The sequence below is a fragment of the Pipistrellus hanaki genome (genome assembly GCF_964339955.1).
Source record: "Pipistrellus hanaki genome assembly, contig: scaffold_92, whole genome shotgun sequence".
Classification (NCBI taxonomy): domain Eukaryota; kingdom Metazoa; phylum Chordata; class Mammalia; order Chiroptera; family Vespertilionidae; genus Pipistrellus; species Pipistrellus hanaki.
The window spans coordinates 197-22,943 of NW_028182244.1; the positions used below are offsets into that span (position 1 = coordinate 197).

The 22,747-nt window shown below is 68.5% G+C and overlaps 2 protein-coding genes across 2 annotated transcripts; one reads left to right on the forward strand and one right to left on the reverse strand.

Moving 5' to 3' along the window:
• Positions 1-624: 624 nt before the first annotated feature.
• PDE6B (phosphodiesterase 6B) lies at positions 625-18,256 on the forward strand. The gene is made up of 19 exons (XM_084907456.1): positions 625-849; positions 928-1,002; positions 1,215-1,279; positions 1,751-1,817; positions 1,915-1,962; positions 2,707-2,856; positions 3,033-3,176; positions 3,563-3,628; positions 3,948-4,094; positions 5,366-5,473; positions 8,484-8,593; positions 10,959-11,046; positions 11,657-11,757; positions 11,886-11,993; positions 12,573-12,636; positions 12,923-12,997; positions 15,201-15,284; positions 16,906-17,059; positions 17,853-18,256. The coding sequence occupies exons 1-19, from the start codon at positions 685-687 to the stop codon at positions 17,912-17,914; spliced, it is 1,881 nt and encodes a 626-aa protein (XP_084763582.1). The 5' UTR covers positions 625-684; the 3' UTR covers positions 17,915-18,256.
• Positions 18,257-20,571: 2,315 nt separating this feature from the next.
• On the reverse strand, positions 20,572-22,050 carry ATP5ME (ATP synthase membrane subunit e). Its single transcript, XM_084907455.1, is given in 5 exon segments — positions 20,572-20,657; positions 20,974-21,072; positions 21,705-21,759; positions 21,899-21,915; positions 21,918-22,050. Coding segments are annotated over 5 exon segments (315 nt in total). The 5' UTR covers positions 22,036-22,050; the 3' UTR covers positions 20,572-20,631.
• Between the last annotated feature and the right edge of the window lie 697 nt (positions 22,051-22,747).

The following is a 22,747-nucleotide window of genomic DNA, read 5'->3' on the forward strand; positions in this document are numbered from 1 at the left end:
GCGCCGCGAACCCGGGCGCACCGGTGCCAGGCCCGGCCGGGTCAGGGGAGGGACAGTGGGCGAGAGGAACTCCTGGTCTCGTGGGCAGTGGGCTGCCTCCTGGCGAGAGGACACGAGAGCCAGTCCCGGCGGTGACTGCCCCGGGGGGCCTCGGAGGCCGAGGAGAGGAGCTAGGTGGGGTGATCCTGCAGGGGGAGGCTCAGGCCCCAGGACGGGGCGAGGGGAGCGGGTGTGACGGGCCGGGTCCAGGAGGTGCCCTGCCTCTGGGCTGAGGCTGGGGAGCCGTTCCCCTCAGAGTTCGGGGAGCCTCGCCATCCGCCGAGCCCTGGGGGCGGTTACCCTGGGCCCGTTCCTCCCTCACCTTGCCGGCCCAGGACACTGTGAGTTCTGTCCTCAGAGCCCTGCCCCACCGTCCCACCAGGTGGTCCCGGCTTTGCCCTCCGAGCTCACGGCCACCGACTGCCCTCGGCACTCAGGGACCCGGGGTGAGGCCACCCAGGCCGCCCGGGGCAGGCCGGGGCCAGAGCTGGAGCCTCGGCCCCAGGAGCTGCCGGCCCCGGTGAGACCGTAGGAGTGGGGCCAGTGCCAGCTCGGCGGCCCTCGGGGATGCCGTCGGGGGGCCGCCTGGCTCCGCGCCCCCCAGGCCCCGGGGCCGCCGGCCCAGCCAGGCCTGCGGGCGCGGACATGGGCCGTGGTGCCGCCCTGCAGGTGCTGCTGTGGTCGGCCAACAAGGTGTTCGAGGAGCTGACGGACATCGAGCGGCAGTTCCACAAGGCCTTCTACACCGTGCGGGCCTACCTCAACTGTGAGCGCTACTCCGTGGGCCTCCTGGACATGAGCAAGGAGAAGGTGAGGCCTGGCCCCCGGCCCCCGGCCCACCAGCTAGGCCGTGCGGGGCCAGCTCACCACCTCCCTCCTCTCCGCCAGGAATTCTTCGACATGTGGCCCGTCCTGATGGGGGAGGCCCAGCCGTACACGGGCCCTCGGACGCCCGACGGCCGTGTGAGTGGTGGCGGAGGGCGGAGGGGGAGGGGGAAGGGGGGAGGGGGACGGGCCAGCCGCTCCCCCCCAGCTCCAGGGCAGCACGGGCCAGCCCAGCCCAGCCCAGCCCAGCCCAGGAGGGGCAGGGCAAGGGGGCTGGGGAGCAGGGACAGGGGTCCCCGGGGGGCTGGCCCGGGGCCCCACACGACCGCCCACTGTGGTCTGCTCCTCAGGAGATCCTCTTCTACAAGGTCATCGACTACATCCTCCACGGCAAGGAAGACATCAAGGTCATCCCGTGAGTGCCGGGGCCCCGCTGTGGGGGCCGCGTGGGGAGGGAATGGGGGGACCCCACCGCGGCCCTCCGGGGCCCAGGGCCCGGCCACAGACCCAGCTCCAGGCCACACCGCACACCCACTCGACAGCCCCAAGGCCAGGGCCCCGCCCACACCCCCACAAAAACTGGGACCCTCAGGCCACAGGCAGGGGACCAGCACTCAGCCCCAGAGGCCCCAGGGGGGGAAGGGGCTCCCGCCAGGCCCATGGCCTTGTGGTGGGCAGAGAAGGCAGATGAGGCAGCAAAACACCCCAACCACGCCCTCCACTGCCCGAAACCTCCCCCGCTGCCCTCCCCCCAATCCCTGCCCCACTCGGAGCTCAGAAAACAGAACACACGGGAACACACGCACACATGCATGCACACTGCCGCAATCACACACGCCTCACACCCCTGGGTCTGGCCCATCTGACCCTCTGCTTCTCTCCCCAGCACACCCCCCGCCGACCACTGGGCACTGGCCAGCGGCCTTCCAACCTACGTGGCAGAGAGCGGCTTTGTGAGTCCCCAGGCCCGGCCTGCAGCCCCGCCTCCGCCGGACAGCGGCTTTCAGAGCCGGTGCCCGCGGCCGCGCGCTGAGACGGCTCTCCCCGCAGATCTGTAACATCATGAACGCCCCGGCGGACGAGATGTTCGCGTTCCAGGTAGCTGTCACCAGCCGGACCGCGGGAAGGGGCTGGGCTCAGAGTTTGTATTTTATCTCCGAGAGGAACCGGGAGGGGGAGCGAGAGAAAATCAGTGGGAGAGAATCATGGACCGGCTGCCTCCTGCCCACCCCCACTGAGGATGGAGCCACCCCCCGGGCCTGTGCCTCACTGGGAATCGGTCCGGGCCTCAGCCACGGAGCCACGCCGGCCGGGCCAGAACTGGGTTTTACTGCTTAAGAAACAACCTCAGAATCGCAGTGTCAAACACATACAGGGGGAAAAAAGTACAAACTTTAACAGCCGATAACTCACTCAATTTAACAAACTCTGACTTTGTAACTGTTCCAAGTGTATATGCGGGGGGGCGGGGGGGGGGGGTAGTAGGGGCCTGTATCTCACACTCACCTGCCTGCGGTTTGCGGGGTTCGAGGGCTCAGGTCTGCTCCCCGTGTCTCCCCCTGGGGACACCGACAGGCTCTTCTCTGGAGGGGCAGAGGTCACGGCGCCAGGAAGAGGGCTGTCACTGAGGGGTCCGGGGACGGCCAGGCGCCAGGGCGTAGAGGGGGCCGCGGCCCAGGCTGGGGGGGGAGTGCCTGTGGGCCCTCGTGTCGGAGCGCCGGCCCGGGAAGCGTGCCCGGGGTGTGCGGCGGCCCCGTGGGCGTGCAGTCCCCCTGCGGCGGGGGGACCCACCTGTGCAGCTGAGGGCGGGGCCGGCCGTCAGCTCCCCCCCCCCCCCCCCAGCAAGGCCCCCTGGACGACTCCGGCTGGGCCGTCAGGAACGTCCTGTCCATGCCCATCGTCAACAAGAAGGAGGAGATCGTGGGCGTCGCCACCTTCTACAACAGGAAGGACGGGAAGCCTTTCGACGAGCAGGACGAGGTGCTCATGGAGGTGAGCGCGGCCGGGGCTGCGCGAGGGCCCCGACGCACGGACACGCCGTCTGCCCCCGCCGCTCGGCACAGGGAGGGGCGGGGCGGCGTGCGGTCCCCGCTGGCGCGGCCGCCCCAGGCTCAGCCCCGGACGGACCGCAGTGCCCGCACTCGGGGTGACACCTGCGCCCTCCGCAGTCCCTCACTCAGTTCCTGGGCTGGTCCGTGCTCAACACCGACACCCACGACAGGATGAGCAAGCTGGGCAACCGCAAGGACGTCGCCCAGGACATGGTGCTGTACCACGTGCGGTGCGACCGGGACGAGATCCAGCGCATCCTGGTACCGCCTGGCCACGCACCCAGGAGCAGGCCCGCCCGCCCGCCGGCCCAGGGCGGTCCCCTTTCCCCCGCTCGGCCTCCTCGCCCCCCGGAGAGGCAGGGACGCGGACACGAGCCCCCCACACACCCAGGAGCAGGCCCGCCCGACCGCCGGCCCAGGGCGGTCCCCTTTCCCCCGCCCCCCGCCCGGGCCTCCTCGCCCCCCGGAGAGGCAGGGACGCGAACACGAGCCCCCCACGCACCCTCTCTCTCCAAGGCAGGACGCCCCTCCCCGGGCTCCTGCGGAGCCCCCCGTCCTCAGTCCCAGCCGCAGGGTGAGGTGCGTCGTCGCCCCACTCACAGGGAGTAGCTGCCCTGTCACTGACGCCTCACACCGTTCCCTCTCAGCCCACGCGGGAGCGCCTGGGGAAGGAGCCGGCCGACTGTGAGGAGGAGGAGCTGCGGGAAATCCTGGTCAGACTCCGCCCCGCCCCGAGGTGGAGGTGGGGCGGCGGGGAGGGGTTTAGGGGGGCTGGAGACTGAGGGTGCTCCCGGCGTCCAGCTGCCTGCCGTGCCTCCGTGCACCTTCCCACGTGTGTACCTCTGGTCTGTTTCCCTGGCGCATTCCTGTGGTCGGGCCGCGGGTCCGAGGGGGGGGCGTGTGCGGGCACAGGCCGGAGCGACCGGCAGGGCAGCTGTCCCTGGGGCATCGGGGCTGGACGGAGGGTCCTGGGAGGAGCGGCGGGGAGCCGGCAGGCGGGGGCCTGCCCCCCTCAGCCACGTGCCTCCACAGGAGGAGGTGCTGCCCGGGCCCAGCGAGTTCGGCATCTACGAGTTCCACTTCTCGGATCTCGAGTGCACGGAGCTGGAGCTGGTCAAATGCGGCATCCAGATGTACTACGAGCTGGGGGTGGTGCGCAAGTTCCAGGTGCCCCAGGAGGTGAGGGCGTGGCTGGGGTCCCGGGAGGTGTGGGCGTGGCTGGGGTCCCGGGTCCTGCTCTGAATTTGGGGAGGCCCGTTCACTACAGAGTGGGCAGTGCAAGCCAGTAAAACCCAGGTGGAGCGTGGGGTGGAAGAGCTGACCGCAGGACAGATGGGCGGGTGGACAGTCTGATTGGCAGGTGCTGCAGGCACTGTGACCTTAGGTGCATCGGGTGACTGGGCTCTGGCTGGCCGGGGAGACCGCAGCCCATCACCTGTGCAGAAAGCACCCGGCTGGTACGGGTCCTGGCAACCACCCACCCACCTGGGGGGCCTCCACTCTGCGCTGCCCCACGGCCCCTCACGCCGGCCGCGGCTCCACCGCCCCGAGGGAAATGCCTGCCTCGGCCGGCCGCACGCCCGGAGACGGGCCACGAAAGAAGAAAGAAACGCAAGAGAAAAAAATTATGGAGCGCGAGGGCAGAAAACCGTGCTTCCTCGTAATTTCCTGGCCCTAACAATCAGCACAGCGCCGGCTGGTGTGCTCAGCGACAGCCCGTCGCCTGGGACTGAAGGGTTCTGGGTTTGACTCCGGTGAAGGGCACAAGCCTCCCGGCCTGGACCCTGGCCGCAGCCCGTGCAGGAGGCCGCCATCGATGTGTCTCTCACATCGGAGCTTCTCTCCCTCCGTCTCGCCCTCCCGTCCACTCTCTCTAAAACGCAGTGGGAAAATGTCCTCGGCGAGGATCAAACACGGAATTAGAGGCTCCGCTGGGGCCAGGGTCCGTGGGCCAGAGCGAGCTGCCCTCCGCCCCGCCCCCTCCCCAGCTCCACCCTCAGCCCACCCCCCAGCCGCAGGGCCTCAGCCACAGCCGGTGCCCTCCGCTGACCAGACAGGCCTGTTCTCCCGAAACGCCCCCTCCCTGTTTTAAAAACTCGGGACTTTTTTAAAACGCCTCGGGATCCGGACAAATTGCTCAAAAGCGGGCGTCCGGTCACCATACCCGCCGAGGCACACACCAGGCGGCAGGTCTGCTCGGCCCAGGCTGAGGCGCATTCTGAGGCAACCGCTTGATCTGTCTCTCCCACACCGACGTCTCCCTCCCTCCCGCCCTCTCTACAAGTCAAGGGGAAAGTATCCCTGGTGAGGGCTCACAAAACACACCGTCCTCCACCCTTGCTGGGGTCCTCCGCTCCCTTCGGGGCTGGGCCACGGGGTGCAGACCCGGCAGCGCGGAGGAGCTGGGCCCTGGCCCCCTGGCGCCCGCAGACACGTCCTGGCTCCCACAGGTGCTGGTGCGGTTCCTGTTCTCCGTCAGCAAAGGCTACCGGCGGATCACCTACCACAACTGGCGCCACGGCTTCAACGTGGCCCAGACCATGTTCACGCTGCTCACGGTGAGGACGGGGCAGGCACCCAGAAGCCAGGGTGTTGGGGTGGGAGGCGCCTGCACACACACCGCCCCCCCACACACACACCGGCCCCCACACACACACCGGCCCCCACACACACACACCGGCCCCCACACACACACACCGGCCCCCAACACACCGGCCCCCACACACACACACCGCCCCCCCACACACACACCGGCCCCCACACACACACCGGCCCCCACACACACACACCGGCCCCCCACACACACACACACCGGCCCCCCCACACACACACCGGCCCCACACACACACACCGGCCCCCACACACACACACCGGCCCCCCCCACACACACACACCGGCCCCCCAACAACACACACCGGCCTCACACACACACACCGGCCCCCACACACACACACCGGCCCCCCACACACACACACACCGGCCCCCCCACACACACACCGGCCCCCCCCCACACACACCGGCCCCCACACACACACACCGGCCCCCACACACACACCGGCCCCACACACACCGGCCCCCACACACACACACCGGCCCCCCACACACACACACACCGGCCCCCCCACACACACACCGGCCCCCACACACACACACCGGCCCCCACACACACACCGGCCCCCACACACACACCGGCCCCCACACACACACACCGGCCCCCACACACACACACCGGCCCCCCCCACACACACACACCGCCCCCCACACACACACCGGCCCCCACACACACACACACCGGCCCCCACACACACACACCGGCCCCCACACACACCACACACCGGCCCCACACACACACCGGCCCCCCAACACACACACACCGGCCCCACACACACACACACCGGCCCCCACACACACACACCGGCCCCCCAACACACACACCGGCCCACACACACACCGGCCCCCACACACACACACACACCGGCCCCCCACACACACACCGGCCCCCCCAACACACACACCGGCCCCCACACACACACACCGGCCCCCACACACACACACTGGCCCCCCCACACACACACACCGGCCCCACACACACACCGGCCCCAACACACACACACCGGCCCCCCACACACACACACCGGCCCCCACACACACACACCGGCCCCCCACACACACACACACCGGCCCCCACACACACACACACCGGCCCCCACACACACACACCGGCCCACACACACACACACCGGCCCCCACACACACACCGGCCCCCACACACACACACCGGCCCCCACACACACACACCGGCCCCCACACACACACCGGCCCCCACACACACACACCGGCCCCCACACACACACACCGGCCCCCACACACACACACACCGGCCCCCACACACACACACCGGCCCCCACACACACACACCGGCCCCGACACACACACACCGGCCCCCCCCACACACACACACCGCCCCCCACACACACACACCGGCCCCCCCAACACACACACCGGCCCCCCACACACACCGGCCCTCACACACACACACACCGGCCCCCCCACACACACACACACCGGCCCCCACACACACACACCGGCCCCCACACACACACACACCGGCCCCACACACACACACCGGCCCCCACACACACACACCGGCCCCCACACACACACACCGGCCCCCCCCCACACACACACCGCCCCCCACACACACACACCGGCCCCCCCAACACACACACCGGCCCCCCCACACACACCGGCCCTCACACACACACACACCGGCCCCCCACACACACACACACCGGCCCCCACACACACACCGGCCCCCACACACACACACCGGCCCCCACACACACACACCGGCCCCCCACACACACCGGCCCCCACACACACACACACACCGGCCCCACACACACACACACACCGGCCCCCACACACACACACCCCGCCCCCACACACACACACCGGCCCCCACACACACACCGGCCCCCCACACACACCGGCCCCCACACACACACACACACCGGCCCCCCACACACACACACCGGCCCCCCAACACACACCGGCCCCACACACACACACGGCCCCACACACACACACCGGCCCCCCACACACACACCGGCCCCACACACACACACCGGCCCCCACACACACACACCGGCCCCCCACACACACCGGCCCCCACACACACACACACACCGGCCCCACACACACACACACACCGGCCCCCACACACACACACCCCGCCCCCCACACACACACACCGGCCCCACACACACACACCGGCCCCCACACACACACACCGGCCCCCCACACACACACACCGGCCCCCACACACACACACACCGGCCCCCACACACACACACCGGCCCCCCACACACACACCGGCCCCCACACACACACACACCGGCCCCCACACACACACACACGGCCCCCACACACACACACACCGGCCCCCACACACACACACACCGGCCCCCACACACACACACCGGCCCCCACACACACACACACCGGCCCCCACACACACACACACCGGCCCCCACACACACACACCGCCCCCACACACACACACCGGCCCCCACACACACACACACCGGCCCCCACACACACACACCGGCCCCCACACACACACCCCGCCCCCACACACACACACACCGGCCCCCACACACACACACCGGCCCCCACACACACACACCGGCCCCCCACACACACACACCGGCCCCCACACACACACACACCGGCCCCCACACACACACACCGGCCCCCCACACACACACCGGCCCCCACACACACACACCGGCCCCCACACACACACACACCGGCCCCCACACACACACACCGCCCCCCACACACACACACCGCCCCCCACACACACACACCTGTCCAGGCTGTGAAGACCTCCTGAGCCACAGGCAGCCCCACGCCTGAGGAGGCGAGGCCTTGGAGGGCTGGACAGGGCTGCCCCTGGCTTGGCCGGGAGGGAGGGACAGGGGTCAGGCCCCGCCCAGGCCACCCACAGCCCTCAGCCTCTGGAGCAGGAGCGGGTGTGGTGCAGGACTGGGCGCCTTGTCGCAGACGGGGAAGCTGAGGAGCTACTACACCGACCTGGAGGCCTTTGCCATGGTCACCGCCGGCCTGTGCCACGACATCGACCACCGCGGCACCAACAACCTGTACCAGATGAAGTAGGCGCGGGCGGGGCGGGCGGGGAGCGGGGAGGGGTGCCGGGAGGGGTGCCGGGAGGGGTGCCCGGGAGGGGTGCCGGGAGGGGTGTCCAGGAGGGGTGCCGGGAGGGGTGCCGGGAGGGGTGCCGGGAGGGGTGCCGGGAGGGGTGTCCCGGGAGGGGTGTCCAGGAGGGGTGCCGGGAGGGGTGTCCAGGAGGGGTGCCGGGAGGGGTGTCCAGGAGGGGTGCCGGGGAGGGGTGCCGGGAGGGGTGTCCAGGAGGGGTGTCCGGGAGGGGTGTCCGGGAGGGGTGCCGGGAGGGGTGCCGGGAGGGGTGTCCAGGAGGGGTGCCGGGAGGGGTGCCGGGAGGGGTGCCGGGAGGGGTGTCCAGGAGGGGTGTCCGGGAGGGGTGCCGGGAGGGGTGTCCAGGAGGGGTGTCCGGGAGGGGTGTCCGGGAGGGGTGTCCGGGAGGGGTGTCCGGGAGGGGTGCCGGGAGGGGTGCCGGGAGGGGTGTCCAGGAGGGGTGTCCAGGAGGGGTGTCCGGGAGGGGTGCCGGGAGGGGTGTCCAGGAGGGGTGTCCGGGAGGGGTGTCCGGGAGGGGTGTCCGGGAGGGGTGCCGGGAGGGGTGCCGGGAGGGGTGTCCAGGAGGGGTGCCGGGGAGGGGTGTCCGGGAGGGGTGTCCGGGAGGGGTGCCGGGAGGGGTGTCCGGGAGGGGTGCCGGGAGGGGTGCCGGGAGGGGTGTCCAGGAGGGGTGCCGGGAGGGGTGCCGGGGAGGGGTGTCCAGGAGGGGTGCCGGGAGGGGTGTCCAGGAGGGGGTGTCCGGGAGGGGTGTCCGGGAGGGGTGTCCGGGAGGGGTGCCGGGAGGGGTGCCGGGGAGGGGTGTCCAGGAGGGGTGCCGGGAGAAGTGTCTGGGAGGGGTGTCCAGGAGGGGTGCCGGGAGGGGTGTCAGGAGGGGTGTCCAGGAGGGGTGTCCGGGAGGGTGCCGGGAGGGGTGTCCAGGAGGGGTGTCCGGGAGGGGGTGTCCGGGAGGGGTGTCCGGGAGGGGTGCCGGGAGGGGTGCCGGGGAGGGTGTCCAGGAGGGGTGCCGGGAGGGTGTCCGGGAGGGGTGTCCGGGAGGGGTGCCGGGAGGGGTGTCCGGGAGGGGTGCCGGGAGGGGTGCGGGAGGGGTGTCCAGGAGGGGTGCCGGGAGGGGTGCCGGGAGGGGTGTCCAGGAGGGGTGTCCGGGAGGGGTGTCCGGGAGGGGTGTCCGGGAGGGGTGCCGGGAGGGGTGCCGGGAGGGGTGTCCAGGAGGGGTGCCGGGAGGGGTGTCCGGGAGGGGTGTCCGGGAGGGGTGCCGGGAGGGGTGTCCGGGAGGGGTGCCGGGAGGGGTGTCCAGGAGGGGTATCCAGGAGGGGTGTCCGGGAGGGGTGTCCAGGAGGGGTGCCGGGAGGGGTGCCGGGAGGGGTGCCGGGAGGGGTGTCCAGGAGGGGTGTCCGGGAGGGGTGCGGGAGGGGTGTCCAGGAGGGGTGTCCAGGAGGGGTGCGGGAGGGGTGTCCAGGAGGGGTGTCCGGGAGGGGTGTCCGGGAGGGGTGTCCGGGAGGGGTGTCCGGGAGGGGTGTCCAGGAGGGGTGCCGGGAGGGGTGTCCGGGAGGGGTGCCGGGAGGGGTGTCCAGGAGGGGTGTCCGGGAGGGGTGTCCAGGAGGGGTGCCGGGAGAAGTGTCTGGGAGGGGTGTCCAGGAGGGGTGCCGGGAGGGGTGTCCAGGAGGGGTGTCCGGGAGGGGTGTCCAGGAGGGTGTCCAGGAGGGGTGCCGGGAGGGGTGTCCAGGAGGGGTGTCCAGGAGGGGTGCCGGGAGGGGTGTCCAGGAGGGGTGTCCAGGAGAAGTGTCCAGGAGGGGTGCCGGGAGGGGTGTCCGGGGGGGGTGTCCGGGAGGGGTGTCCAGGAGGGGTGCCGGGAGGGGTGTCCAGGAGGGGTGTCCGGGAGGGGTGTCCAGGAGGGGTGCCGGGAGGGGTGCCGGGAGGGGTGCCCCGAGGGGTGTCCAGGAGGGGTGCCGGGAGGGGTGTCCAGGAGGGGGTGCCGGGAGGGGTGCCGGGAGGGGTGCCGGGATGGGTGCCAGGAGGGGTGTCCAGGAGGGGTGCCGGGAGGGGTGCCGGGAGGGGTGCCGGGAGGGGTGTCCAGGAGGGGTGCCGGGAGGGGTGCCGGGAGGGGTGTCCAGGAGGGGTGTCCAGGAGGGGTGCCGGGAGGGGTGCCGGGAGGGGTGCCGGGAGGGGGTGTCCAGGAGGGGTGTCAGGGGTCCCGGCCAAAGGGCCCATGGGGAGGGCCTGTGCAGCTGGGAGGGAGCAGAGACCTGCAGCGTGGCGCCCGCGGGCCCTCCGGCCACTCGGGCTCCTGGCTTCCCCCGTACCTGGCAGGTCCCAGAACCCGCTGGCCAAGCTGCACGGCTCCTCCATCCTGGAGCGGCACCACCTGGAGTTCGGGAAGTTCCTGCTGGCGGAGGAGGTGTGGTCCGGCGTGCGTGCGCAGCTCCCGCTGAGGATCCCCCTGGCCCCGGGCCCCCCTGTGTCCCGGCCCCTGCTCCCCGGGCCCCCATGCCTCTTGTACCCGGGGCCCCCCTGCACCAGGCCCCCTTGCACCCCAGGTCCCCTGCGCCCCGGGCCCCCTGCACCTGGGCCCCCTTGCACCGGGCCCCCTGCACCGGGGCTCCCTGCACCCGGGGCTCCCCTGCACCCGGGGCCCCCTGCGCCCGGGGTCCACTGCACCCCGGGGCCCACTGCGCCCGGGCCTCCTGTGCCCCAGGCCCCCCTGCAACGGGCCCCCCTGCACCCCAGGTCCCTGCGCCCCGGGCCCCCTGCGCCCGGGCCTCTTGTACCCGGGGCCCCCCTGCACCAGGCCCCCTTGCACCCCGGGTCCCCTGTGCCCCGGGCCCCCTTGCACAGGCCCCCCCCTGCACCTGGGCCATCCTGGGGACGGGAGTCTGACCCTGCGTCCTAGCCAGAGGTGGCGTAGGAAGTCTCCCCACGGAAGGTGGGCTCCCTGGGGATGCCGCCTGAGCCTGGTGCCTGCTCCTGGGCTGGGCACGGACTGTGCCCCTCTGCCCCCCGCCCCGCAGAGCCTGAACATCTACCAGAACCTGAACCGGCGGCAGCACGAGCACGTGATCCACCTCATGGACATCGCCATCATCGCCACGGACCTGGCGCTCTACTTCAAGTGGGTCCCGCGCGGGGGCGGGGCGGAGAGGCGGGGGGGGGGGGGGGAGGAGGGGGGGCGGGCCCGCGTGGGGGGCGGGAGGGGGGCGGGCGGGAGAGAGGCCCACAGTGCCGTGTCCTGGGGTTCAGGAAGAGGACCATGTTCCAGAAGATCGTGGACGAGTCCAAGGGCTACGAGGACCGGCGGAGCTGGACCGAGTTCCTGTCGCTGGAGACGACGCGGAAGGAGATCGTCATGTGAGCCGGGGGGGGGGGGGGGGGGGGGGGGGGGGGGGGGGGGGGGGGGGGGGTTAAGGGGCCGGTCGCTCTGCGGAGGACGGCTCCTCCCTTACAGGCGCTGGTGCCTGAAAGCAGAGCTCCGTCCTGCTCCTCGTTTTGGGGGATTTGGGGTCCGACAGCACCAGGGACGGCAGTTGGCGGGGCCTGGCTCAGCTCCGTGGCCCCGATCACCTGCTCAGCCTGGAGCCGGTACCGATCCTCACGCCTGTGCACCGCGCACTCCGAGGCTCGGGTTACGCACCTACTGGCTGCAGCGTGCAGGGCAGGGGTGCAGGGGAGGAGCGGGCAGGGGTGCAGGGAGGGGCGGGCAGGGGTGCAGGGGAGGGGCGGGGGCAGGGGTGCAGGGGAGGGGCGGGGCAGGGGTGCAGGGGATGGGCGGGGCAGGGGTGCAGGCGGGGAGCACAGGCTGCCTCTCCCGGAAGGACCTGCACCCCAGGCCCCCAGGCCCCAGGCCCCCAGGCAGGAGGGCGCAGGGGCGCAGGGGCGCAGGGGGAGAAGGGGACAGCCTGGCCCTGCCCCAGCGCCCTCTGCTCACAGGGCCATGATGATGACCGCCTGCGACCTGTCGGCCATCACCAAGCCCTGGGAGATCCAGAGCAAGGTGAGCCATGGCCAGGCACCACCTGCCTCCCGCTGGGGCCTGCGGAAGCCTGACGCGGGGCAGACCCTGGGTCTGCGGGTGGTGCTCAGGGCACTGCCCTGCCCTGGGCTGGGCACCATGGCTGCTGGGCGGGAGGTGCCCTGTGCTCACGTGTGTGGGGTTCCCAGAGGTCCGGGTGGAGACCGCGGACACAAAGCCTCTGGCAGGTCGGTGGGAAGCGCTCTGACCCAGCGCGGAACCCCACGGAACTCCACCGAATGAACGACTGTCTTTGCTGTGCCCCCAGGTGGCACTGCTGGTGGCGGCGGAGTTCTGGGAACAAGGGGATCTGGAACGGACGGTTCTGGACCAACAGCCCATTGTGAGTGTCGCTCCCAGAACCCCCGCCCAGGACTTGGTCCTGGCTCAGTGCAGACAGGGTGTCCGGCTCTAAAGTGCTGGGCTTTCACTCTGGGTCTTGTGATGAGATGGGGTGGGGGTGCCAGTGGCTCGGGATCCAGGGGCAGCTGTAAGGTTGAATCTGGTGGAACCGGGCAGTGGAGCGTGGCCAGAGGCTCCACCGTGAGCACGGCTGGGCCTTCCGAGGCCCAGGAAGTCCCAGGTGGAACAGATGTGGCCCCAGGGAGGGTGCTGCAGCCAGGGCCCACACAGGGTACCTGGGTGGTGCGGGCGTCTGTGGGTCACCGGTGTGGGTCGTGACTATTCTGTGAAACTGCGATGCCACTGCAAGAGAACCAGGAGTCGATGCGGAAGGAGGTGGTAGCAGGTCCAGCACGTGGAGAGATGGGGAGGGGCTTGCTCACAAGCCAGCCCTGCTTGGTGAAGAGTGGTCTGAGCACAGGCCTGAGGAGGCGTGGGCGGGGCAGCCAGCAGGGAGGCGCCCTGACCAGCACGTCTCGGGGACACTGGGCCGGTCCGTCCTGTCCAGGCCAGGCTTCTGGGGCCCTGCCTGGCCCATTCTCCCCACGCCGGTCCAGACCATGGGGAGCAGGGACTGACAGGAGGCAGCTCGGTGGGACTGGAGGTTGAGACAACCAGGACCCGGTCTAAGCTTACCAGGGGCTTGTGCCTGGGGGGCTGGGGTCCTGGTTTGGCACCGTGGACAGTTCTTGGGGAGCCGATGGGCCGTTCTCAGGCATCTGCAGCCTGTTTCAGCACCTCTGCAGCCTGTGCAGCTTTCCCGAACTGGGGGTCGCTCTTTTTCAGGCACGAACAGGGGTCGCTCTTTCAGGCCTCTGGGGCCTGATTCAGCACCCTGGACAGCTCCCCGACTGGTCCGCTCTGTGGGGGCTGGGGGGCTGGTTCAGCACCCTGGACAGCCCCCTGCGTTGGAGTCGCTCTCAGGGGCCTGGGGGCTGGTTCAGAACCCCGGACAGCTCTGCAGGGACAATGGAGGGGGCCGCTCTGGGGGACCTGGGAGGCCTGGGACAGGCCAGCACTATCACCTTGATATGGAGGCCCTGGAAGCAGGGCCCGATGGCTCCAAGGCGCGTGGGTATACTGGGCTTGCCCTGCCAAGAGCCAGCATCTGTCAGGCAGGCGAGGCCGGGCCAGGGCTCCGCCTTCCTCCGTGTGTTTCCGTGGACATGTTCATCTGAGTGGGTGGGGCTGAGTGCGTCCTGGTGCTTGGGGGATGTGCCGGACCCTCCTGCCCCTGCCCCTGCCCCTCACTGTGCCCCTCACTGTGTCCCTGCCCCTCACTGCTCCTGTCCCTCACTGTACCTGCCCCTCACTGCCTCTGCCCCTCACTGTGTCCCTGCCCCTCACATTCCCTGCCCCTCACTGTCCCTGCACCTCACTGTGTCCCTGCCCCTCACTGCCCCTGCCCCTCACTGTGTCCCTGCCCCTCACTGCCCCTGCCCCTCACTGTCCCTGCCCCTCACTGCCCCTGCCCCTCACTGTGTCCCTGCCCCTCACTGTCCCTGCCCCTCACCGCCCCTGCCCCTCACATTCCCTGCCCCTCACGGTGTCCCTGCCCCTCACTGTCCCTGCCCCTCACTGCCCCTGCCCCTCACTGTCCCTGCCCCTCACCGTCCCTGCCCCTCACATTCCCTGTCCCTCACGGTGTCCCTGCCCCTCACTGCCCCTGCCCCTCACTTCCCCTGCCCCTCACTGTCCCTGCCCCTCACTGCCCCTGCCCCTCACTGTCCCTGCCCCTCACTGTCCCTGCCCCTCACTGTGTCCCTGCCCCTCACTGCCCGTGCCCCTCACTGTGTCCCTGCCCCTCACTGTCCCTGCCCCTCACTGCCCCTGCCCCTCACATTCCCTGCCCCTCACGGTGTCCCTGCCCCTCACGGTGTCCCTGCCCCTCACTGTCCCTGCCCCTCACTGCCCCTGCCCCTCACTTCCCCTGCCCCTCACTGCCCCTGCCCCTCACTGTCCCTGCCCCTCACTGTGTCCCTGCCCCTCACTGCCCCTGCCCCTCACTGTGTCCCTGCCCCTCACTGTCCCTGCCCCTCACTGCCCCTGCCCCTCACTGCCCCTGCCCCTCACTGTGTCCCTGCCCCTCACTGTCCCTGCCCCTCACTGTCCCTGCCCCTCACGGAGTTCCTGCTTCCCCCAAGCCCATGATGGACCGGAACAAGGCGGCTGAGCTCCCCAAACTGCAGGTCGGCTTCATCGACTTTGTGTGCACTTTCGTGTATAAGGTGAGCACAGGACAGGGCCCCTGGGCCCAGGAGAAGGGCCCTGGCCCACCCTCCCCACATCTGCAGTTAAAATCCAACATCTTGGATGGCGGGGGGGGGGGGGTGATAAATAAAATAAATTAAAAAATCCAACATTGTCAGTGTAGCCCCAAGTTGAGTGCCTCCCCCTCCCCAGCCCAGCCAGCTCCTGGTTCCCACTGGGCTCTCTCCTCTCAATGTCCTCAGTCACCTTGTGGCCTCGCCTCCAATGTCCCTTCCCCAGCCCCCCTGGCACTCCGTGGCCTGCTTGTTCTCAGGCTGACGGCAGGTGCCTGAGAACAAGCCCGGAGCACGGGGTGGTCCCCAGAGCTGGGCGTGCTTTGCCCAGAAACACGGGCTGCATGGCTGACAAGTGACAGCAGGTCTCAGCTCAGGGGGCTGGCCGGGGACGGAGGGGCATCTGCCTGCACGGCCCTCCTGTGATGTCTCCACCAGGCCACTCGGGCAGCAGGGCGGGCCCCACACTCCAACGAGGGTGTTGTCTGGTTCTGACTGGACCACCTCACCCCACCTCGGCCCCCGGACACCACACTGCCCTCTGCTGCAGCTCCTGCCCGTGTCCTGCCTCCACAGCTGACTTGCTGGGGGGAGGCGGGACCAGGTCACCACGCATCCCCTCCCCCAGCACCCGCATGCCTACAGCTTGTGTGTTCACATCCTGTGTGATGTGCGTGCATCATATGTGGTGTATTCATTGCATGTGATGTGTGCACTGTGTGATGTGTGCGCTATTTGTAGTGTGAACACTCTGTGTGATGTGTGCACTGTGTGGTGTGCGCATTGTGTGTAGTATGTGTTGTATGTGCATTGTGTGTGGTTTGTGCACTGTGTGTGGTGTGTGCACTGGTGTGGTGTATGCACTGGGTGTGGTATGTGCACTGTGTGCAGTATGTGTGGCATGTGTGCACTGTGTGTGGCGTGTGCACTGTGTGTACTGTGTATGGTGTGTGCGCATCATATGTGGTGTGTGCACTGTGTGTGATGTGCATGGTGTGTGCACTGTGTGGTGTGTGCACATCATATGTGGTGTGTGCGCTGTGTGTGATGTGTTTGCACTGTATGTGATGTGTGTGCATTGTGTGTGGTGTGTGTGGTGTGTGTGCATTTTGTGTGGTGTGTGCACTATGTGTAGTGTGAGCACTGTGTGGCGTGAGCACTGTTTGTGGTGTGTGCACTGGATGTGGTGTGTGCACTGTGTGTACTGTGTGTGGTGTGTGCATTGTGTGTGGTGTGCATGCATTGGGTGTAATGTGTGTGCACTGTGTGCATGAGTCTGTGTGTGTGTGGCATGGGAGGAGTACAAGACACTCATGTCTGTGAGCCCCCACCCCCTCTGCAGTTGAGACTTTCTATTCTTGGGGGCCCTGGCCGCCGTGACGGCATGTGTTACAAGCATCACGCCCACAGCTCCGGAACGCCAGTGCCACGCCTTCCCCTGCACACCAGCACCTCGAAGGTCCTGGCTCCTGTGGCCGTCCCCCCGCCCCCCGCCAGGCAGGGTGCTCCTCAGAGCACACCGAGGCGGGTGCAGGCCGTGACCTGTCCCACCCGCCGGAGGTCGCGACGCCTGGCTCCCTTCCAGGAGTTCTCCCGCTTCCACGAGGAAATCCTGCCCATGCTGGAGCGCCTGCAGGACAACCGGCAGCACTGGAGGGCGCTGGCTGACGAGCACGAGGAGCGGGTGCGGGCCCTGGAGGAGGAGCGGCAGCAGGAGGAGCGGACAGTGGCCAGGAAAGGTCGGCCCTGGTGCGGGGCGGGCCCGGGTAGCCCATCACGCGAGGGGAGAGAGAGCGGAGCTGAGAGGAGAGGCCGTGTCCCTGGGCCCTCACCGCAGAGGCGGCCACGGGGCCATCCACCAGGAGGCCCAACCACGTCCACGGGTGAGACGTTGACTTAGGAGCCGGACACAAGGGCTCCTCCTGCTGGTCCACGTGGGGACTCCGTGGACCAGGACATGGTCGTGGAGTGCTCCTTCCTTGACAAGGCGGGGCAGCCCGCCGAGATATCGCCACCTCTTCCCAGACCTTTCCCTCACCCACAGTCCCCTCCGCCAGCTCAGAAAACCCACCTGTACCTCCGTCCCCTCCCACCACGCACACACACCTACACACGCACACCTGCACATGCTCACATGCACACACAGGAAAGGAAGAGCTGGGAGCCGTGTCCAGCACAGCCGTTGGCCTGTTCGCCCTGGACGGTGGGAAGGTGGCTGCACTGGAGCGGCCCAGCCAGTCTGGCTGGACTCCAGGGCCACATGTCAGCCTGTGCCGGCCGCCCAGCTCCGGGCTTTTGTTGCTATTCCCTGCGGCTCCCTGCTGTGGGTCGGGAACCACGAGTGTCAGGCTGGGGGCGGCCGGGGCTGAGTGTCACCGGGGCTGAGATAAGAGAGGTGAGCCCCAGTAATCGGCTTAGCTGACCACAAACCCTCTTGCCCTCCCACAGGGCCAGTAGAGGGCATGCAGGCCGCTGGGAGGGGACTGGCGGGGGCAGGCGTGGCCCTCCCTCAGCGCTCGCCTTCTCTTGCAGGGGGCACAGGAATCTGCAACGGAGACCCGGCACCCAGGTCCTCGACCTGCTGCGTGCTGTGAGCATGCGGGGCCCGGGCTTCCAGCCCTGCGTGCCCACCTGGCACAGAGGTTAGGGAGCCCGAGACGATACTGGATGCTTTGAGTGTTTTTTAAGGTTTGTGTTTTCATCAGCTGAAGTCTACGACAAACAACAGTGTCTCCTGCCCTACACTTACACTCTTCGCCTTGGATGCGTGGTCACGACGGAGACCCCGAGCGGCTGTGGCCATTGTCGGGGGCTCTGGGGAGAAGCCTGCTGTGTGTCTATGTGGACAAGGGGGTGCTGGCTCTCAGCTGGCTGCGGAAGCAATGTGTGGCCAGAACTGTAGAATAAATGAGAACAAGCTGCCCCTTTTCTCTGGTGGGAAGTGTGGCCGAGGCCACGTTGCACATGACCGATTGGAGTAATTCCGGCAGGACGGGGAGCGAGAGTGGAGGCGTCAGAGCTGGGTGAGCAGCGAGAACCAGAACAAAGGCTGTGTGTGCTGCTGCTGAGGGACGAGGTCCGGCTGCCCAGCCCCTCCCCTGCAGCTGGGGGGCCCACACGCCTCCGATGGCTCCACATGAGCCCGGAAGAAAGGCAGTCACCCCCAAACTGGAAGCAAGGACACAGGCGAGGGGGGGCTCCTTCTCTGGCAGAAATTAGGGCCTTTAACTCCCGACGTGAGCTCCAGGCACCTGTTCCCGACACGGGGTGACAGGACTCCCTGTGCTCCCCCGGGGATGGGGCGGGGTGGAGCCCCCACAGCCAGGCCTCGGAGAGGGGATTCATTTCCATCTCAGGGGCCAGAGGCACCTGGTGGCGGACCGGTGCCTGTGCCTGGGGCTGGGCTCCGCCAGGTCCCAGAGGAACTCGGCACCACGTCACCGACCTCACAGGGGCCCCCTGAACCAAAACCAGGGCTTCGAGGTGCTGGTGTGCTGCTCCCCATATTCCCCTCCACGTGCACGCAAACTCGTTTTATAATGAAATGGGCGGGAAGAGCTGAGCTTGCTCTACCTTGGTACGGGCCACATCCCCTTCCTGGGTGTCAGAGGAGCTGGAGATCCGTGTCTCACCTGAGGGCACCAGCCCCGTGCCAGGGCTGGGCCAGCTCAGAGGGCTGGCGGTCCAGCTGTGTCTCCATTACAGACGGCACCCTTAGGGCCTGTGTTCCCACACACACATCTGTGGTGGGTAATCATTCTTTTCTGCCATCTTCTGGTGCCATTTAATTTTCAAGTTGTTTTGCTTCTTGATTTGAAACGCTTTCCCTTGCTTATACCCATACTAGAGACCTGGCTCATGAAATTCATGCACTGGAGCGGGGGGGGGGGGGGGGGGGATGTCCCTCATTCCAGCCTGCACCCTCTCCAATCTCACATCTCACAATCCGGGACTGTTGGCTCCCAACTACTCGCTTGCCCGCCTAATCACCCCCTAACCACTCCCTTGCCCCTGCCAGCTAGATTACCCCCAACTTGCCCTCCCCTGCAGGCCTAGTCCCTCCCCCAACTGCCCCCCCCCCCCCGCCCGCCGGCCGCCGGCCATCTTTGACCACATAGGGCAGCCATCTTGTGCAAGGGTCCATTTGCATATTACCTCTTTATTATCTAGGATTCCTTTCTCCTTGAGAGCCCCCAATGTGGCTTCCTTTCATTTTGGGGACCCCCAAGCATCATTTTTCCCTCAAGAGAGATGCACCTCTTCAAAGCTCAGAGGACCCCGGCTGGGCCGGAGCAGAAAGCCCGAACACTGAGCGTGCAGGCTGGTTTGGGTGCTACCTGGGCTGTGGAGGACCAGGCCCAGTCAAGCAGCCACGAGGGGCCGTGTGTGCTGAATGGCAGCACTCCAACCGTAGGTGGGAGAATGAGGCTTCTAATCAGTATGTGCCAACAGACCGTAAACCGTAAGAGCTACCTAAACCAAACCCAGTCTCCAGAGCTAACTTGCCCAGGCATCCAGCTAGTCCTTGCTGTACCTTCTGAGGCAGAGAACAGTGCTGCTTGGGACCGGCTGTCCCTGACAAAGTCCTCACGTGTGTCCGGGAACCCAGGACTGTAGCCCTGGCATTTCCTGGAAGCTGAGTGTACCTGCCATCACTCCCAGCAGTTCTGAGACTGAAGCCAGAGCCAATCAGGGTGACAAGGGAATCCCGTCATGCCAGGGACTAGGGACTCCAGCATGGCCACTATGGCGGAGGTAGAGCTAGGATGGTCAGGCGGAGGTGGCAAAGCTGGGGGGAGGGGAGGAAGGAGCCAGCGGCCTGAATGACTCCACACAAAATACTGTCTCGATTCCAAAGCAGCACCATGACCTTCAGCTGCTGGCCCTGGGTGGCCTCAGGGGAGACGCCGCACCAGCGCTCTCTGCGCTCTCTGACGCTCCCAGCACCCCTCCCGGGCCCCTCTCCTTCTGCCTTCGGTTCCTTTGACTCCTGTCCAACTGGTGTCTTCGTCCTTCTCCCCCTGACTCTGACTCCACCGAATCCTCAGGCTCCAGCCCCGGGGCCCTGGCATTTCCGGAGGCGTCCAAATAAAGTGGGTCCAGCCCTGAAGCTCCTGGGACCCCAGGCCCCACCCCTCCCAGGTGCCCCGGTGTGAGGGCAGCCATTGTCCCAGGTCAGGTGGCCTCTCGTGCTTCTGGAACCCCTCCCGCGCCCACCGCACGCACGGAGGAGCCAAGGAGAGCCAGAGCCTCACACAGCACAGAGAGCTTTATTCATGGCCCTGCTCCGGCCGCTCACTCCAGGATGCGCTCACTTCAGGATGCTGTCGTCCCGGGCTGGAAGAGGAAGGAGGGGCGTCACTGCCTGTCCCAGCAACTTTAAAGGAGCACCTGGGCTTCAGGGTGATCCACTCCACACCCCGCTCCCATGGAGCCCGCCTAGGCCCGGCTTCGGTTTCAACTCCCCAGATGGCCCCTTCCCTGCAGGGCAGAGGAATGTGCCTCCAGGTCCCATGGCCTCGCCTAAGGCGGGGCTTGGCCACGCCCCTGGGCCACCCTGGGCCCCTCTCCGCCTCCAGTGAGGGTGGCTAGAAGCTGTTTGTTCCAGAAAATCTGGGCGGAGGGCAAATCTCTAAGGTTCAGACCCCAGTACCTTCTGCCAGTTCCCTCTCGATCCGTTTCAGCTCATCCTGCCTCTTCTTCTCCTCGGCAGCCACTCTCCTCTCCTCCTCCGCCCGCGGCTTCAGGTAACCTGTGGGGCGGCAGGAAGGGGGCAGCGCCAACGAGCCTCCTCGGACACGCTCCCAACAGCAGCTCAGTCCCCGCCGGGGCTCCCTTCCGGGGCGCCACGAACCCCACGTGCTTGCTTTTCATTCTCCTTCACCTCCACGTCCGCAAGGCCTGCAGGGCGCCCCTCAGCAGAGCCCCACTCGGAGGGGGCGACAGGGTCCCACCAGGGTCCCACCGCCCAGCGCTGGACTCAGGCCAGCTCTCACCCACCCAGCTGTCATCCACCACAGGTTTCTAGCGGCCCCCTCACCCCATTTCCAACCCCCGCTCCCCAGACACCCCAAGTTCCAGGCCCCCAAGTCCCCAGGCCCACCGGTTTCCAGGCCCCCCAGGTTCCCAGACCCCCACCCTCCAGTTTCTAGGACCCCCTGGGTTCCCAAACACCCCGGATTCCAGGCCCCCCAGGTTTCTAAGCCCTCCGTGTTCCCAGACTCTCCCGCCCCCCCCCCTTTTTCAGGCCCCCCGGTTCCCAGGCCCCCCGGTTCCCAGGACCCTCCCCCTCCCCCAGGTTCCCAAGCACCCCGGTTCCAGGCCCCGGGGCGCGGTGCCGGGTCCACGGCGGCAGTGCGGGACGGCGGGCGGCCCGGCACTCACTGTGGCGCTTGGCTCCGTAGGTCACGCCGAGGAACAGGGCGGAGTAGCGGCAGAGCTGCGGGAGAGGGCGGTCAGAGGCGGCGGGAGGGGCCGGGGTGCGGGGCGCGGGCGGGGGACCGGGGCGCGCCGGGGGGCGGGGGCGGCGGGGCCCACGCACAGCCGAGCGCCGGAGGCGGCTGCGAACCCTAGTTCACCTTGATGAGCGGAGAACCTGCACTGGCGGCACCATCTTGTCCGTGACCCTCACACCGGAAGCACAATCCGGGGCGGACGAAGGCGTCACAAGGCCCCGCAAAGCCGGAAGTCGCCTAAGTGTAGGAAGCCCGCGCATGCGCCGTCGGCCACAAGGGAGCGGCGCGCCCCCTGGTGGCCAGAGGGAACGGTGCGTGCCCGCGGGTGTGCGCGTGACGTCACCGTGCGCGCACGGTCCGAGCTGCGCAGGGGTTGCGCGTGCGCGATGGCGGGGATGAGCGGGGCGGGCGGCTGCGCGGGGCCCAGTGAGTGAGCGCCCCGAGCGCCCGTGGGCCCGCGCGCCGAGCCCGAACTTTGGGCCTGAGTCAGGCTCCCAGGCGGTCACCGCTCCTGGGCCCCGGGCCTCCCCCGCAGGGCGCTGGGAGCCGGTGTGGGTTCAGAACACCTGGCGGCGGGGCCGGGGCGGTCCGGGCAGGCGGCTGAGCCCCGCACTGCGGCCTCGGGGCCTTCCTGCATCCGCGCTGCGCGGTGCCTCCCGCCACCCGGGCCAGACTCCCGGAAGGAGTGCCCCTGCAGGGCCCGCTTCCCGGGTCTCCCCGCTCCCGCCCTCGGGACTGCAACCCGAGGTCCACCCAGGCCTCAGGGGCCTCTGGGCGGAAGCCACGGTCACCCCGCGGGGTCCCTTCCCCTCCTGCGCCCCCTCGCCCTCGGAGAACACCGCCAGGCAGAGCAGGGGTGCAAGGGGGCTGGCTGCCTCCCCACACACACACACACACACACACACACACACACACCCGTGCTGGCACATGGTTCCCATGGCAACTGGCTGGGGCCGCCGGGGGGGGGGGGGG

What these genes read in the sequence shown, in the direction of transcription:
- PDE6B (XM_084907456.1), top strand. Translation starts at nt 685, where the DNA reads ATGGGCCGTGGTGCCGCCCTGCAGGTGCTGCTGTGGTCGGCCAACAAG. An exon ending in ACGAGATGTTCGCGTTCCAG is followed by an intron (nt 1,963 to 2,706) that starts GTAGCTGTCACC and finishes CCCCCCCCCCAG; the next exon opens with CAAGGCCCCCTGGACGACTC. An exon ending in GCGGACAGTGGCCAGGAAAG is followed by an intron (nt 17,060 to 17,852) that starts GTCGGCCCTGGT and finishes CTTCTCTTGCAG; the next exon opens with GGGGCACAGGAATCTGCAAC.